Genomic DNA, 19393 nt, shown 5'->3' with positions numbered 1-19393 from the left:
ATGCAGTGGCCAGTGACCAAGTGGGTTTTGTTGATCCAAACCAAACTTGTCGATAGAGCTAGTGAGGTACTTGCATCATTATCCGAGCAGGTATCTGGGGTGGGTGTATGAGAATGTGAAAGAGCTATCTTAAGTGTATCTTAAGTTATCTTGAGCTTGTACCAGAAGCCTACAAAGTTTCAGGAATCTAAGGAGGGACCCTGGTCAAACCTATATTGAGTTTGAAAGGATCAAACAAAGTAATTTTGATAGGTGAATAAGAGCTTTAAAAATATAGCAAATCTATGACACTCTTAGCGAGAGAGACAATTATTTTGGAGGAATTCAAAAATTCACTGCCTGAAGCAACATGAACTCATGTGGAAGAGCAGAGAGTTAAATCGACAAGGGTAGCAGCTGAAGGGGCTGATGGTTATGAACCGGTCCATAAAACATGGTTTGGCTTCCAGAATCAATTTCAGTCCATGAGGGATAGAAAATGGGGCAAAGAGAAATCCTCATGTGGAAAGGGAAAGGTAGATCTCAGTGAAGATCATAAGGATAATTTACCACAGGGTAAAAAGGAAACCCTTGAAGGGGGACAAAGAAAGTAAAATGCTCCGGTGTTTTGATTGCAATAAAGTGGGCTACGTGAAATCAGTGTTAGTGGGCTGGGAAAAAGCCAGATGTAGGAAAACAGGATAAGCCTGGAAGTTTTGTTGGAATGGTAAGAGAAAGCACAGTGGGAAACTAGAAAGCTGCATCAGAGTATACAAGCTGACCGGGGGTTGGTTAAGGAGGAAGTGCCGGATCTGCTTAGAAAATATACCTGCAAAGATAAAGTTTGTTCACACAGGCAAGGTGTAGCGGGTAAAGGGAGACACTATTAAGGGAGACAGGATCCTCTCTGTCAATGATGCTGAAAAATGAGATATTAGTAACGGGAATTCATGATGATACAAAAAGTGCTGAATTGTGTAAAGTGAGGCTAAAATATCCAGAAAACAGTAGAAAATTTGTGGTAGGAGTACTGGACAAACACTCAGCTCCAGGAATACAACTTGTCCTTGCAAATGATATAGCTGGTTCACTGATAGGCGTGCTGCCGACTGTGGTTGAAAAGCCAGTGGTGACACAGGCAACTGAAGCAATGCAGGATTTTTACCCTGGAATCTTCCCAGATTGTGTAGTAACGAGGTCACAAAGTCACCAGTTGAAACAGCAGAGGTCAAAGGGTATAGGCAAGGAAGCTGAATTGGCATTAGCAGAGGCTGTGTTCGATCAGATAGTTGAGATAAAACAAGAACAAATAGGTAATTATGCAAATATCTTTAGCACTGCAAAAGACATTGAGTTACAGCAGAAAGATGAAAATTTAAAGCAGTTATACCAAAAGGTATATACAGAGAAGGAATCTGAATGTATCCCTGAGTGTTACTACCTGAAAAATGATGTTTGAATGAGGAAATGGAGACCATCACATATTCAAGCAGATGAGAAATGGATAGAAATTCATCAAATTGTCTTGCCAGTGGGATACAGAAAGGAGGTATTGTGAGTGGCGCATGAGATACCACTTGGAAGTCATTTAGGAGTGAGGAAAACACAGGCTAAAATACAAAGATATTTCTACCAGCCTGGACTGCATAAGAATGTTGTTGAATTTTGCCAGACGTATCATACATGTCAGGTAATTGGAAAACCACAGGCTGTAATAAAACCTGTACCTTTAATACCTGTTCCAGCATTTGAGGCCTTTTACAAGACTCTTAATTGATTGTGTAGGTCCTTAACCTCAAACAAAAAGTGGGAATCAGTATTTGTTTACAATAATGGATGTATTGACTAGATTTCCAGAAGCTGTTCCATTATACAATATCACAGCTAAAAGGATTGTAGAGGAACTACTCAATTTTTTTTTACTAAATACTAAATACTGACTACATTGGAAAATAAAGAACATGAAAGCATGGGAAAGGTTAAAGCAGGAAGACCACTGGCAATCTGTGTTCTGTGGAAGGCAGGATGGGAGAACCATAGTGGAACATTCTTACATCAATTAGCAGAGTAAGGTTAAGGCTGAAAGGTCACTGTGGCGTGATGAGATAACACAAGTAATAAAGCAAGTTTCTCTGTTAAGTGTTATCATGACAGGAATGGGACAATAAATATGTGGAACATGACATTAAAATATCTAATTAATTGTTAGTATAGTCAGCTTGAGACAGGTGACTAAATACCGATCATGACAGGTTAGTCTGCAATGGAAGATCACTGTAGCAAAGTTAGCAATAAATATCTAACCGTGACATTAGAATAACATTAAGTAGAATGTACAACTAAAGAGATAATGGAAACTAACATCACTGGTTTATTGTGTAGCTAGAGTGAGGTACTTTGATTAATATAGTTGGACATTCTGATAAGCTAACAGAAACATGATAAAAAAGATATAAAAATCCACGATCCCTCCTACAGATGTCAGGCTAACTGGTCTATTCAAATTTCCAACTCTGCACCATACTCTTGAACTGTTCTAACTGTCTATCTTCCTTCCCACCTATCCGCTCCACCCTCTTCTCTGACCTATTACCTTCATCTACCTATCACATTCCCAGCTACCTTTCCCACAGCCCCAACCCCCATCCATTTATCGCTCAGCCCCCTTGGGCCACAAGCTTCATTCCTGATGAAGGGCTTACGCTCAAACATCCATTCTCCTGCTCCCGGGATGCTGCCTGACTGGCTGTGCTTTTCCATCACCACACTCTTCAAGTCTAACCAAAGTTTTATGTATGTTTATTTGTCCAGGACTCATGTGCCAATTTCAATTGTTCCATAGTCAGGTCCAGCTCTCACCTTAAGCTGGACGTTAACATTGCATCTTCTGTTGAGTAATATATCCACCACTTTGATATGTCCATACTGACTGGCAATCAAAAGTGGAGTAGCACCGTCCTGCAGAAGAAAAACACATGGAAATTTACTTTATAAATCAATTTTCTTTTATGTTCTAAAGATGCTCATTCTTTGTTCAAACCCCACTCTCACATACACTGGACAAGCACCGGAACACTATTCATTCTTCATGTTTAAATTTTGACAGTGAGTGAAAATAAGCTACATTATTACTGTAGGCACTGTCAACCACAAGTGTACCTGACATGTCTTTCCAAAAGAGAGTCACTAGGTAACAATCATGGTTTGAATCCAAGCTAACCTTTCCCTTTCTGATGCAAGAGTACAGAGGCCAATCGAAACAGCAAAGGGAAAGATCTTTAGTGAAGTAACTGAAGTTGGTTGTGCAAAGGACATTTCTGCGAGGAACTCTGGAAGTGACAGCTTAGGACTGAACTTACTGGCTTTTAACAACCATTTTCCTTTACGCTCAGTATGCTTCCAGCCACAGGAGACATTTCCCCCCCAATCCTCATTAATGTTTATTTTACAAATCCATATTTGGTCATCGGATCCATGTCAGCTCTCTATGAGAGCAACTCAATTGATCTCACTTCCTCATCCTTTTACCCATATCTTTAAAAATATTTTCTCTTCACATAATTATCCAATTCCCTCTCAAATGTCATGATTACATCTGTCTCCCCCAAACCCTCAAGCAATGTAATCCAGATTCTAACTATTTGCTGCATTTGTCTCATGCTACCTCTGGTTCTTTTGCCAAACACTAAACTGGTGTCCCCCTTCTGCCATTGGGAATAATTAACCCCTGCCTACTTTGTCCATGCACCCTTCATGATTTAGGACACCTTCAACTAATCTCCTCTCAATCTTCATCAACAAGAACAATTCTAGATTTGCCAATCCATCCCAGTAATGACATTTCTCAGCCTCACAACTACTCTCAGAAATCTGTTCTGCACCTTTTCCTTTCCAATTCCATTTTATTCTCTGAAGGAAGTATGGTGTTCAGAATTGAACATAATTGAACACATTCAAGTCTGAACTAATATTTCCTTACATTTGTACCCTATGCCTCTATTTATAAAGTTCAGGATCCCACAAGTTTCATTCACCACTTCTCAAACTGCCTTGCCATTGCACATATGAAATCACCTTGGGCCACACTGGCATGTTGCAGATTAAAGCCTCCAGTCTCATTACAGACAGTAAGTTCTCTTACTTTAGTTGCCAGTTCAGTGGAGGCCCCATACTCCAAAAGAAATTTCACAATGGTATCGTTTCCTTGTTGAGCAGCAAAGTATAATGCTGTGGAACCTGACTGGGAGAAAAGGAAGGATATCAATTCAATCAGCATAAATCTGCAACTGCTCTGAATTTCTTTCAGACTATAATTAAGTTACTTTTAATGATACTCTTGTTAATGTTTTTTTATTCTCACACTGACAAATATTTTCTTCTAACTTGGTTTAACTCACTTCCTGGACAATTTCTCTGGATGGAGTTTTCTCCATCAGCTGCCATAACTTTGGTGTAAGATCTACATGGGGCATTAACCAGGACTTGTGCTGATTCTCTACCAAACTTACACTGGCCAATCAAAAGAACTCCAGAACAATTTTCCTGATTTAAAAAATAGGTGGCAAAAAAAATGAACTCAGTACACCAGCATATAAACAGTTTATTTTGCCCCATAAGTCTGTGTTGAGATGCATGTTTCACTTGAGCTTCCTTCTACCTCACTTCATTACTCTATCAATACTTCCTTCTATTCCTTTCTCCCCCATGTGTTTATCTAGTTTCCCTTTAAACACATATGATATTTGCCTCAGCCAATCCCAGTGGAAGCAAGTTTCGTTATAGTTGTGGGGTGGGCAATAACCTATAGGTAGTATTGCACAACAATTAAATCTAGATACTAGGTAAAAACAATGACTGCAGATGCTGGAAACCAGATTCTGGATCAGTGGTGCTAAAAGAGCACAGAAGTTCAGGCAGCATCCAACGAGCTGCGAATTCGACATTTCAGGCAAAAGCCCTTCATCAGGAATACCTAAATGGAGTCAAGTTGGATAAAGGGGCAGTACAAAGAGATCTGGGTGTTCTTGTACACCAGTCAATGAAGGCAAGCATGCAGGTACAGCAGGTAGTGAAGAAGGCTAATAGCATGCTGGCCTTCATAACAAGAGGGATTGAATATAGAAGCAAAGAGGTTCTTCTGCAGCTGTACAGGGCCCTGGTGAGACCGGACCTGGAGTACTGTGTGCAGTTCTGATCTCCAAATTTGAGGAAAGACATTCTGGCTATTGAGGGAGTGCAGCGTAGGTTCACGAGGTCAATTCCTGGAATGGCGGGACTATCTTATGTTGAAAGATTGGAGCGACTGGGCTTGTATACCCTTGAGTTTAGAAGACTGAGAGGGGATCTGATTGAGACATATAAGATTATTGAAGGATTGGACACTCTGGAGGCAGGAAACATGTTTCTGATGATGGGTGAGTCCCAAACCAAAGGACACAGCTTAAAAATAAGGGGTAGGCCATTTAGGACAGAGATGAGGAGATACTTCTTCATCCAGAGAGTGGAGGCTGTGTGGAATGCTCTGTCCCAGAGGGCAGTGGAGGCCCAGTTTCTGGATTCATTTTAAGAAAGAGTTGGACAGAGCTGTCAAGGATTGTGGAATCAAGGGTTATGGAGATAAGGCAGGAACAGGATACTGATTGAGGATGATCAGCCATGATCATAATGAATGGTGGTCTAGGCTCGAAAAGCAGAATGGCCTACTCCTGCACATATTGTCTATTATCTATACTCTTCCAGGGACTTGGGCTGTAATCCAGCCATGACAGATAGAGGAACTTAAATTCAATAAAAGTAATCTGGAATTAAGAATCTAATGATGAAAAAACCATCATTCTAAACATTCTTTAGGGAAGAAAACTACCAACCTTATCTGGTTGTGCCTACATTTGACTCCAGACTCACAGCAATGCGATTGACTCTGAACTGACCCCTATGCAATTAGGAGAAAGTGAGGACTGCAGATGCTGGAGACCAGAGTGGAATAATGTAGTGCTGTAAAGACACAGCGGGCCAGGCAGCATCCGAGGAGCAGAAGAATTGATGTTTCGGGCATAAGCCCTTCTTCAGGAATGAGGCTGGTGTGTCAAGCAGGCTGAGATAAAAGGTAGGGTGGAGGGAATTTGGGGGAGGGGCACTGGGAATACAATAGGTGGAAGGAGGTGAAGGTGAGGGTGATAGGCCGGAGAGAGGTGGGAGCGGAGAGGTCGGGAAGAAGATTGCAGGTCAAGAGGGCGGTGTGGAGTCTGGGGATGGGACTGAGATAAAGGAGGGGAGGGGAAATGAGGAAGCTGGAGAAATCTACATTCATCCCGTGTGGTTGGAGGGTTCTTAGGCAGAAGATGAGGCACTCTTCCTCAGGCGTCGTGTGGTCTGGGTCTGACGATAGATGAGGCATGTCCTTGGCAGAGTGGGAGGGGGAGTTAAAGTGCTCAGCCAAGGGTCAGTTGGGTTGGTTGGTGCAGGTGTCCCAGAGGTGTTCCCTGAAACGTTGGCAAGCAGGTGGCCTGTCTCCCCAGTGTTTACAACCCACCCTTCCCCCTGTAAAAATACCATCCCATATTCCCAATTCTTTCGCCTGCGCCGTATCTGCTCACAGAAGGACCAATTCCAATACCGAACAACCCAGATGGCCTCCTTCTTCAAATACTGCAATTTCCCCTCTGACGTGGTTGATGATGCTCACCACCACATCTCCTCTACTTCCCGCACCTCCGCCCTTGAACCCCGCCCCTCCAATCGCCACTAGGACAGAGCCCCACTGGTCCTCACCTTCCACCCCACAAACCTCCAGATACATCATATCATCCTCCGTCATTTCCGCCACCTCCAAACAGACCCCACCACCATGGATATATTTCCCTCCCCCCCCCCCCCCCATCAGCATTCCGGAGAGACCACTCCCTCCGCGACTCCCTCGTCAGGTCCACACCCTCCACCAACCCAACTTCCACTCCCGGCACCTTCCCCTGCAACCGCAAGAAGTGCAAAACTTGCACCCACACCTCCCCCCTCACCTCCCTACAAGGCCCCAATGGATCCTTCCACATCCATCGCAAATTCACCTGCACCTCCACACACATCATTTACTGTATCCGCTGCACCCGATGTGGTCTCCTCTACATTGGGGAGACAGGCCGCCTACTTACGGAACGTTTCAGGGAACACCTCTGGGACACCCACACTAACCGACCCAACCATCCCGTGGCTGAACACTTTAACTCCCCCTCCCACTCCACCAAGGACATGCAGGTCTTTGGCCTCCTCCATCATCAGACCCTGACCATATGACGCCTGGAGGAAGAACACCTCATCTTCCACCTTGGAACCCTCCAACCACATGGGATGAATGTAGATTGCTCCAGCTTCCTCATTTCCCCTCCCCCCACCTTATCTCAGTCTCCAACCCCCGGATTCAGCACCTGCAATCTTCTTCCCGACCTCTCCGCCCCATCACCCTCACCCTCACCTCCTTCCACCTATCGTATTCTGAGTGCCCCTTCCCCAAATTCCCTCCCCCTTACCTTTTATCTCAGCCTCATTCCTGAAGAAGGGCTTATGCCTGAAACATCGATTCTCCTGCTCCTTGGATGCTGCCTGGCCTGCTGTGTTTTTCCAGCACCACATTTTTCAACCCTATACAATTAGGGATGGGCAATAAATGCTGGCGTAACAAGCAAAATCCATATCCCATGAACAAACAAAAAAATTGTCACCACTCTCTTGGTAAAGTGGGCTCTCCTGAATTTCTTATTAGAATTAATAGCCTCTAACTTATATATTTGGCCCTCGTTTTGGTTTCCTCAGAAGAAACAAAAGAAATTGGAAACATCTACTCCACATTAACTTATTGAAATTCTTTCATAATTTTGAAGACTTGTATTAGGCCAAAGATCAAAACAATGTTGTTAAATATGTTCCTCGGTGAATAGTACCGTCCTCAGATATAGACATTACAGTAATGCTTGCTACACATTACCTCTCTTTGGAGATTAATGTCTGCTCCTTGCAGGATCAGTTCTCGAACACAATCCTTATTATTACAGTATGAAGCCACCATCAGAGCAGTGGTCCCAAGCTGCCAATAAGAAAATATTAATGATAAACAAGAACCAGATGCCAGGTTGGGATAATTATTCTGATCACACGGAGTTGAATGGAGTTAGCTGACAACGCATGCATTTAATACACACAGTAAAAAGGTTTGGTTTTAATTGTGAAAGCTTTGCTGTAAGCCCTACCACAATGAATTATGGGAAAGGGATACACTTGCTGTTGACATGCATTCATTGACCATACACTGTCTTTGCAGTCTGCATCCATTCGACCACTGTTTAAAAGTAGCCTCAATAGAGTCACGTTTCCTTTTCGTGCAGTCCAGAATACCGCATTTGCAAGTGGCATTTCTCTCTGTTAGAAAAATACAATTTCTGTTTCAGTAATGAAGTATTATCTTGAAAATATGTAAAATGGTTCTGAAACACTTTGTGGAGAACATTGAACAGTATAGTACAGTACAGGCCCTTTGGCCCTCGATGTTGTGCCTACCTTTTATCCTACTCTAAGATCAAAGTAACCTGCATACCCTTCATTTTGCAATCATCCACGTGTCTGTCCAAGAGTTGCTTAAAAGGTCCCTAATGTATCTGACTCAACTCCCACTGCTAGGAGTGCATTCCACACCCCCCCCTACTCTCTGTGTAAAGACCCTACCTCTGAGATCTCCCCTAAACCTTCCTCCAATCACCTTAAAATTATGACCCTTCATGATAGACATTTCCACTCTGGGAAGAAGTCTCTGGCTATTCACTCTATGCCCCTCATTATCTTGATTTGGAAATGCCAGTGTTGGACTGGGGTGTACAAAGTTAAAAATCACACAACACCAGGTTGTAGTCCAACATGTTTAATTGGATGCACACTAGCTTTCGGAGCGACGCTCCTTCATCAGGTGATAGTGGAGGCTCGATCGTAAAACAGACTTTATAGCAAAAATTTGCAGTGTGATGTAACTGAAATTATACATTGAAAAATTGATTGTCTTTTAAGCCTTTCATCTGTTAGAATACAGTGATAGTTTCACTTCTTTCATGTGTAAATCACAAAACCCTTCGTTTTAAAGTTGCATTCTCGGGTTAGCTGCTAACAATGGTGATAGCTAGACAATATGTTGAAGGTATTGGCCCCCTGTATTCTCTGTCTATGACCTGATGCTTGAATTGATTCTAATCTAAAAAGTGAGATAACAGAGTTTTGCATAAATTCATGCAGCTTTTGAGCTTAGAGTTCTACAAGAATGTATGCAGTTTTTGAGCAAAGTGCAATTAACTCTGCAAGTACAAATTCACCCCACACAATATATGTGTGCATATGTGTGTGTGTGTGTGTGTGTGTGTGTGTGTGTGTCTGGGGGTTGTGAGTGTGAGAAAGTGTGTGTGTGTGTATGTGTGTGTGTGTGTATAGTGAGTGCAGTGTGTCTTAAGTCTGTGAGGGGGTGCATGTATGAGCGTGGGAGTGTGTGTGTCTATAAGGGTGTGTGTGGGTGTCTGTGTGTACCTGTGTCTGTGTGTATGTGAGAGTATGTGTGTGTAGGAATATGTGTGTGTGTGTGTGTGTGTGTGTGTGTGTGTGTGTGTGTGTAGTGCAATGGTGATCACCTGTCATGTGACATGAATCTCATTATCTTGTATATCTCTACCAAGTCACCTCTCATCCTTCTTCACTCCAATGAGAAAAGCCCTAGCTCCCTCAACCTTTCTTCATAAGACATGCCCTCCAGTCCAGGCAGCATCCTGGTCAATCTCCTCTGCATCCTCTCTAAAGCTTCCATATCCTTCCTCTAATGAGCCAGAACTGAACATAATATTCCAAGAGGGGTCTAACCAGGGCTCTACAGAGATGCAGCATAATCTTGTGGCCCTTAAACTCAATGCCCCCTACTAATGAAAGCCAGCACACCATATGCCTTCTTAACAATCCTATCAACTTGGGTGGTAACTTTGAGGAATCTATGGACATGGACATCAAGATCCCTCTGTTCCTCCACACTGCCAATAATCCTGCCTTTAACCATGTATTCTGTATTCAAATTTAACCTTTCAAAATGAATAACTTCACACTTTTCCAACTTAACTCAATCTGCCACTTATTAGCCCAGTTCTGCATCCTGTCAATGTCCTGTTCCAACCTACAACAGCCCTCCACACTATCTACCACTCCACCAACATCTGGGTCATCAGCAAACAGACTAACCCACCTTTCCACTTCCTCATCTAAGTCATTTATGAAAATCACAAAGAGCAGAGATTCCACAAGTGATCTCTGTGGAACAACACTGGTCGCTGAGCTCCATGCTGAATATTTTCCATCTACTACCACTCTCTATCCTCTATGGCTGAAAATGTGTTGCTGGTTAAAGCACAGCAGGTTAGGCAGCATCCAAGGAACAGGAAATTCGACGTTTCGGGCCAGAGCCCTTCATTAGGAACCCGATACGTCGAATTTCCTGTTCCTTGGATGCTGCCTGGCCTGCTGTGCTTTAACCAGCAACACATTTTCAGCTCTGATCTCCAGCATCTGCAGACCTCACTTTTTACTCTATCCTCTATGGGCCAGTCAATTCTGTAGTCAGCCAGACAGCCAAATTTTCCTGTATCCTATGCCTCCTTACTTTCTAAATGCCCCTACCATGGGGAATCTTATCAAACGCTTTGCTAATATCCATGTACACCACATCCATTGCTCTACCTTCTAATTTTCGGTTTTGCTTCTTTATCTCAAGATCATTCGTTACACAAATTCTGTATTCCAAGCATGTTTGTGGTTAGTAATATGATTGGGTCAGAATAAGGGGCAGAACTATATCTTAATAGTAAAATTTACAAAACATGACAATAATACAGCACCAGAACAGGCCCTCCAGCTCACCAAGTCGGTGTCAATTCTTATTCCTTACTTAGACCCGCTACTTATTACCTAAGCTGTTTCTACTAGTCTGTTTGCCTCCCATTTATATGTCTATCAAGATATGTCTTACACATTGCTAAATGTGCCTGCTCCAACCAGTGTGTTCCAGACACTCACCACTCTGAAAACATTTTCCTTGCACTTCTCCCCTAAAAACTTTCTTCCTCTTAGCTTGAACCTGTGCCATCTTGTAGGTGACCTTTCCATCCTGGGAAAAGCCTCTGACCATCCACCCTCCTGAGGCCTCGCATAATTTGGTAGACTTCTATCAGGTTGCCCCTCAACCTCCATCTTTCCAGTGAAAACAACCCGAATTTATCCAATCACTCCTCATAACTAAATCCCTTCAGACCAGGCGACATCCTGGTAAACCTTCTCTGCATCCTCTCCAAAACATCCACATCCTTCTGGTAGTGTGACGATCAGAACAGAATGCAACAGTCCAAATGTAGCCTAAGTAAAGTTTTGGACACATGTAGCATAATTTGCCAACTTCTATATTCGATGCCCTGACCAACGAAGGCACGTGTGCTGTATGCCTTCTTGACCACCTTATCCACCTGTGTTGCCACTTTCAGGGACCTGTAGACTTGTACACCCAAATCTCTCTGTATGTCAATGCTCTTAAAGGTTCTGCCACTTGTCACATAATTTGCCTGAATTTGATCTTCCAAAACGCATCACTTGCAAATTTTCTGGTTTAAACTTCATCTGCCATTTCTTTGCCCAAATTTGCAATCTATCTATCCAGCTGTATTTTTAACAGTCCTTCTCTCTATGTGCAACTCTACCAATTTTGGCACATCCTTTGACTTACATTAGACTTAAATTAGATCACTTACATTTTCCTCCAGATCATTTATATATATTACAAACAGAGGTCCCAGCACTCATCCTTACAGAACACCACCAGTTAATGATCTCCATTCCAAAAAGCACCTAACCACCATGCTCTCTGTCTTTATGACCAAGCCAGTTCTGCTTGCATCTACAAAGCACTTCATAATTATGGCAGTATTTTTGAAGTATAAAGAAAGCAAAGATTTTGTAATGCAAGAGAACCAAATTGCGGCTCTCTCATTAGATGGAGATTACTCGTGGTGAGTCTAACGTAAGGGTCACCACACCTCAGGCATGGGGGAAACTGAGAATGAGAGTACTTCATGGTAACCTCAGCTAGTGCGGGATTTGAATCTTTTAGTGTTACTCCGTATCACAAACCAGCTGTCCAGTGAAGTATGGTCACTGTTGGAATAATAGAAAGAGGAAGCAGGAACATAGCTTGGCTCCACAAATCACAACATATTAATGAGGAGATAAACATTTTTTATTATGTTGAGTAAGGGACAAATATTGGCCTTGGACACCATAAATTATTCCCTTTCACTTCTTCAAAATAGGGTCTTTTATGTCCACTTGAAAGGGCAAATGAGGCAGAAATTTAATTTTTTAAATTCATTCATGGGATGTGGGTATTGCTGAGCTAGGCCTACATTTATTGCCATCTCTAGTTATGCTTGAGCAAGTGTTGGGAAGCAGCCTTCTTGAACCACAACACCCCATCTGCTATAGGTGGTCCCACAATGCTGTTAGGGAGGGAGGTTCCAGGATTTTGATGTGACATTGAAGAAAAGGCGATATATTACCAAGTCCGCATGGAATGTGGCTTGGGGAAAGCTTTCGGGTGGTGTTGCTCCCATGTAACTTTGCCCTGTCCTTATCGATGGAAGTGGTTGTGGATTTGGAAGGTGCTGTCTATCGAGCTTGGGTGAAATTTATGCAGTAAAAGGCAACCCTATACACAGTGCAGCAATTCCTCGGTCATTGAGCACATTGTACAATACAAAAATCAACAATTTGCCATTATATTGTGTCGTCAAGACAGTCTACTCCCAAAACTCATCTGAAGTATGTCAATCACACAAGTCAATATTGGGACATATGATCAAAAGCTTGGTCAAAGATAAAGGCTTTAAGAGGAATCTTGAAGCATGAGAGGGAAGTAACAAAAAATAATTATTAGATTTACATCTCCCAGTAAGTGGGCTGAATGTGGAGCAAATAAAATTTGGAGAGCTCAGCTGGGCTTCCAATTTTAATGTTGTCCTTCTCAAATGCATCCAGTTCAGTGTCATTAGCAAATTTGGAAATGTTGCAACTAGTGCCACATCCAAATCATTTATATAAAATTTAGATAACCACTAATCAAGAGATTTTCAATTCCCAAACGGGCAAAAATCTAATCTAAAGCTGTTTACAAATCTTGTCTTGTTGCCTCATAGCATCGACAAATTTCATTACAAAGGATTTGGATTTTTCTTATATTAAAAGTGCGATATGTAAAATCAAATTGCTGCTGTTGTTCTAAAATAGGATTCTCTGGTAGATTCCACTTTCAATTTGCATATACCTTTAAAAATGGAATTAGTACTCTTCAGCCTATCATGGAGTACATGCACTCCTCAACTGAAATTGAAAATATACCAATTCACTTAGAGAAGGAAATCTGCCAACCTTACCTGATCTGCCGACAGGTGATTCCATACCTACAGCACTCTGAAATGGCCTAGGCACTGGAAACAACCACATCAAACTCAGCCATATTGAACCTGTAAAATTGTCCTTACCAACATCTTGGTATCTTGAAGATGATACAGAGGTGGTAATGCAGGGTGTCTTAAAACAGACCAAGGTGGATAAATCCCTGGGATATGCCAGAACTTTGTGGGAAGCTGGGAAAGTGATGGCTGGGCCCCTTGCTGAGATATTTGTATCATCAATAGTTATGAGTGAAGTGCTGGAAAATTACATGATTTGGAGATGCTGGTGTTGGACTGGGGTGTACAAAGTTAAAAATTACACAACACCAGGTTTAATTGGTTTAATTGGAAGCACACTAGCTTTCGGAGTGACGCTCCTTCATCAGGTGATTGTGGAGGGCTCAATCGTAACACAGAATTTATAACAAAATTACAGTGGGGCTAATGTGGTGACATTATTTTAAAAATGGTAAGGAAGAGCTAGGGAACTATAGACCAGTGAGCCTTATGTAAGTGGTAGGCAAGTTGTTGGGATTCTGTGGGACAGCGTTTACTGTACATGTATTTGGAAAGGTGAGGACTGATTAATCAACATGGCTTGTGTATGAAATAGTGTCTCACTAACTTGATAGAGTTTTTTGAAGAAATGACAAAAAACTGAGGAAGGCAGAGTGGTGGTTATTGTCAATATGGACTTCAGAAAGGTGTTCAACAAGGTTTCACATGGTAGATTGATTTTTAAGGTGAGATCACATGGAATCCAGGGAGAACTAGCCATTTGGATACAAAATTGGGTTGAAGGTAGGAAACAGAGGGTTATGGTGGAGGGTTGATTTTCAGACTGGAGGTCTATGACCAGTAGTGTGCTGCAAGGATTGGTGTTGGGTTCATTGCTTTTTGTCATTTATATAAAAATGATGTGGATACGAATATAGGAGGAATAGCTAAAAAGTTTGCAGCTGACAACAAAATTGGTGGTGTAGTGGATGGTGAAAGAGGTTATCTCAGAGTACAAGGGACATTGATCACATGGGCTGATGGGCCAAGGAGTGGCAGATGGAGTTGAATTTAGATAAATCTGAGGTGTTGCATTTTGGTAAGGCAAGTTAGGGCAGGACTTATACGCTTAATGGTAGGGTCTTGGGGAGTGTTGCCGAACAAAGAGACCTAGGAGTGCAGGTTCACAGTTTCTTGCAAGTAGAGTCACAGGTAGATAGGGTAGTGAAGAAGGCATTTTGTTGGTCACTTCATTGAGTACAGGTATTGCATGTCATGTTGTGGCTGTACAGGACATTGGTTGGGCCACTTTTAGAATATTGCATTCAATTCTGGTCTCCCTGTATAGGAAAGATGTTATTAAACTTGAAATGTTCATAAATTATTTACAAGAATGTTGCTGGGGTTGGAGGGTTTAAGCTATAGGAGAGGCTGAATAGGCTGAGGCTATGTTTACTGGAGCATTAGAGGCTGAGGGGTGACCTTATAGATGTTTATAAAATTATGAGGGGCACGGATAGGGTAAATAGACGAGATCGTTTTTCCAGGGTAGGGGAGTCCAAAACAAATAAGGTATAGGTTTAAGGTGTGAGGGAAAAGATTTAAAGGGACCTAAGTGGCAAACTTTTCAGAGAAGGTGGTGAATGTATGGAATGAGCTGCCAGAAGTGATGGAGGCTGGTACAAATGCAATATTTAAAAGGCATCTGAATTGGTACATACATAGAAACATTTTAGAGAAATATGGGCCAAATGCTGGCAAATGGGATTAGACTAATTTAGAATATCTGGTCAGCATCAACAAAGGCTCTGTTTCCATGCTGAGCAACTCTTCAGGGGCCAGTGCCAAACTTGGAGAGCTGTCTCACAGACTAGTTAAGCACCCTTATATTTGTCATACTCAGAATCATTTCTTACAGAATATCCAAAACACTGCCATCACCATCCCTGGATATGTCCTATTCCAGTATAGGCTCAGCAACATGCCAGCATAGTGGTACACAAAAATTCACCATTAGACAACACCTTCTAAACCTCAAACTACCCAGAAGGACATGGCCGCAGATCGGAGCTCTTTCTGGGGAAGGTGGGATCTCTACAAACAGGATGGTCACCACCTGAACCAGAGGGGTACCAATATCTTTCGGGGGAGGGGGGGCAGAGAGCGAAATGCAGCCGGGGGTGGGATCCTGAATTGTAGTTCCAGTGTACAGGAGGTTTTTTTTAGATTAGATTAGATTATTTACAGTGTGGAAACAGGCCCTTCGGCCCAACAAGTCCACAACGACCCGCCGAAGCGCAACCCACCCATACCCCTATATTTACCCCTTACCTAACACTACGGGCAATTTAGCATGGCCAATTCACCTGACCCGCACATCTTTGGACTGTGGGAGGAAACAGGAGCACCCGGAGGAAACCCACGCAGACACGGGGAGAACGTGCAAACTCCACACAGTCAGTCGCCTGAGTCGGGAATTGAACCCGTGTCTCAGGCGCTGTAAGGCAGCAGTGCTAACCACTGTGCCACCGTGCCGCCCAATGGTTGAGGGCAATGAGATCAGGGATAGGTTTACAAGGTTGCAAGACAGGCAATCAGGGTACTGGTTTGAAATGCGTGTAATTCAGGATGCTCCTGGCATCAAAGAAGGTAGATGAATTTGCAGTGTGGGTTGGTACTTGGGATTTCAACGTTGTGGCCATTTCAGAGACATGGCTAGAGGAGGGACAGGAATAGTTGCAGATTCCGGAATTTCGATGCTTCAGCAAGAAGAGAGATGATGGTAAAAGGTTGGGGGAGGGGGCATTATTAATCAAGGGTAGTATTACAGCAGCTGAGAGAACGTTTGACAACTCATCCACTGAAGTCGTTTGGGCTGAGGTTAGAAATAGGAAAGGAGAGGTCACTCTGTTGGGAGTTTTCTACTGGCCTCTGAATTGTTCCAGGGATGTAGAGAAAAGGATAGCAAAGATGATTCTCGATAGGAACGAAAGTAACAGGGTAGTTATGGGGGACCTTAACTTCCCCAATATTGACTGGGAATACTATAATAGTTAGATGGGTCAGTTTCTGTTCAATGTGTGCAGGAGGGTTTTCTGACAGTATGCAGACAACTCAACAAGGGGTGATGCTATATTGGATTTGGTACAGGGGAATGAACCCAGCCAGGTGTAGATTTGGAGGTAGGTGAGTACTTTGGCAATAGTGACCATAATTCTGTTATGTTTACAATAGCAATGGGCAGGGATAGGTATATACCGCAGGGAAAGAGGTATAATTGGGGGAAAGGTAGTTATGATGCGCTTAGGCAAGATTTAGAATGTGTAGGATGGGGAAGGAAACTGCAGGGGATGGAGACTCACTTGAAATGTGGAGCTTATTCAAGGAGCAGCTACTGCGGGTCCTAGATAAGTATCTACCTATCAGGCAGGGAGATAGTTGTCGAAAGAGGGAGCCACGCTTTACTAAAGAAGTTGAAACTCTTGTCACAAGGAAGAAGAAGGCTTATGTGACGATGAGGCGTGAAGGCTCAGTTAGGGGGCTTGAGAGTTATAAGTTAGCCAGAAAAGATCTAAAGGGCTAAGAAGAGCCAGGAGGGGACATGAGAAGTTGTTGACGGATAGGATCAAGGAAAACCTTAAAGCTTTCTATAGGTATATTGGGAATAAAAGAATGACTAGAGTAAGATTAGAGCCAATCAAAGACAGTAGTAGAAAGTTGTGTGTTGAATCTGAGGACATGGGGAAGCGTTTAAGGAATACTTTTCATCAGTATTCACATTGGAAAAGGGTAATGATAGTGAGAATACAGAGACACAGGCTATTAGATTAGATGGGATTGAGGTTGACAAAGAGGAGGTTTTAGCAATTTTGGAAGACCTGAAAATAGATAAGACCCCTGGGCCGGATGGGATTTATCCTCGGGTTCTCTGGGAGCCCAGGGAGGAGATTGCAGAGCCTTTGTCTTCGATATTAATGTCATGATTGTTGACAGGAGTAGTGCCAGAAGACTGGAGAATAGAAAATGTTGTTTCCTTGTTTAAGGCCAGTGAGCCTTACTTCGGGTGTGGGTAAAGTATTGGAAAAGGTTACAAGATATAAGATTTATAATCATCTGGAAAGGAATAAGTTGATTAGGGATCGTCAACACTGTTTTGTGAAGGGTAGGTTGTGTTTCACTAACCTTATTGAGTTCTTCGAGAAGATGACAAAACAGGTGGATGAAGGTAAAGTGGTTAATGTGGTGTCTATGGACTTCAGTGAGGTGTTTGATAAGGCTCCACATGGTAGGGTTTTGCATAAAATATGAAGTTTTGGGATTGAAGGTGATTTAGCAGTTTGCATCAGAAATTGTCTAGCTGAAAAAAGACAGACGGTAGTGGTTGATGGAAAATGTTCATTCTGGAGCTCAGTTACCAGTGGTGTGCCACAAGGATCTGTTTTGGGGCCACTACTGTTTGTCATTTTTAATAAATGATCTCGATATGGGTGTAGAAGGTTGGGTTAGTAAATTTGTGGATGACACTAAGGTCGGCAGCGATGTGGAGAGTGCCGAAGGATGTTGTAGGTTACAGAGGAACATGGATAAGATGCAGAAATGGAGTTTAATGCGAAAAATGTGAGGGAGTTCACTTCGGAAGAAATAACAGGAATGCGGAGTACTGGGCTAATGGTATAATTCTTGGCAGTGAGATGAACAGAGAGAACTGGTGCATAAAACCCTGAAAGTTGCCACCAGGTTGACAGGGTTGTTAGGAAGGCATATGGTGTTTTAGAATTTATTGGTAGGAGTATTGAGTTTCGGAGTCACAAGGTCATGCTTCAGCTGTACAAGAGACTAGCAAGGCCACACCTGGAGTATTGCGTGCAGTTTGGGTCACCGCATTGTATGAAGGATGTGGAAGCTTTGGAAAGGGTTGAGGAGATTTACTGGGATGTTGCCTGGTATGGAGGGAAGATCTTACGAGGAAAGCCTAAGGGAACTAAGGCTGTTTTCAATGGAGAGAAGAAGATTGCGAGGTGACCTAATCGAGATGTACAAGATAATCGGAGGGTTGGATAGAGTGGACAGTGAGAGCCTTTGTCCCCGGATGGTGAAGACTAACATGACATAGCTTTAAGTTGAAGAGTGATAGATTTAGGACAGATATCGGGGTGGTTTCTTCACTCAGAAAGTTGTAGGGGCAAGGAACAGCCTGCCTGTAACAGTAGTAGACTCGCTGACCTTAAGGGCATTTAAATGAGCATTGGCAATACATATGGAAAATAATGGAATGGTGTAGGTTAGATGGGCATCAGATTAATTTCACAGGTCGATCCAACATCAAGGGCCGAAGGGCCTGTACTGCACTGTAATGTTCTATGTCATATGTTCCATAATACGTGGGAACACCATCACCTGCAAGTTCCCCTCCAAGCCGCTCACCATTCTGACTTGGAAATGTATCACTGTTCCTTCAGTTTCACTGAGTCAAAATCCTGGAACTGCCTCCCTAAGGACATTGTGGGTCTACCACAGCACATGGACTACAGCAGTTCAAAAAGGTGACTTACTACCACCTTCACAAGGTCAAATGAGAATAGGCAATAAATGCTGGTCCAGTTATCGATGCCCACATCCCCCAAGTGAATACAAAAAATTGGTCTTGTTGTTGAGACCCTTGGTCAAGGAACTTTTGATCTCTTTTCGCTTCGAACGTAGGGAAATTGATGGGGTTAGAGGCAGATAAGTCCGCAAGGCCTGATAATCTACATCCCGCTGTATTTGAGAAAGTGGCCTTGAATTAGTGGTGGTCACCTCTAAAGATTCTGAAGAGTCTGGAACAGTTCCTACAAATTGGACGGTAGCTAAACGTAACCTTTCTATTTAAAAAGGGAGGCAGGGAGAAAACAAATGAAAGTGGAGTCGTAGGT

At 42.8% G+C, this 19393-nt stretch overlaps 1 protein-coding gene across 2 annotated transcripts in view; it reads right to left on the bottom strand.

Moving 5' to 3' along the window:
* The window catches only part of ankrd29 (ankyrin repeat domain 29), an 85161-nt gene that overhangs the window by 54003 nt on the left and 11765 nt on the right, over positions 1–19393 (bottom strand). Inside the window, exons 3-6 of one of the 2 annotated variants that reach the window (XM_060824539.1) lie at positions 8278–8388; positions 7958–8056; positions 4121–4219; positions 2839–2937 (exon numbers count right to left, since the gene is read on the bottom strand). In XM_060824539.1, the coding sequence (XP_060680522.1) occupies positions 2839–2937; positions 4121–4219; positions 7958–8056; positions 8278–8388 (408 nt within the window). The remainder of the gene's footprint in view (positions 1–2838; positions 2938–4120; positions 4220–7957; positions 8057–8277; positions 8389–19393) is intronic. The other variant, XM_060824540.1, reaches the window with a different exon arrangement.

Source organism: Hemiscyllium ocellatum, chromosome 4, assembly GCF_020745735.1.
Source record: "Hemiscyllium ocellatum isolate sHemOce1 chromosome 4, sHemOce1.pat.X.cur, whole genome shotgun sequence".
NCBI lineage: Eukaryota > Metazoa > Chordata > Chondrichthyes > Orectolobiformes > Hemiscylliidae > Hemiscyllium > Hemiscyllium ocellatum.
The sequence above is the reverse complement of the archived record's forward strand: the minus strand, read 5'-3'. Positions and strand labels throughout refer to the sequence as shown.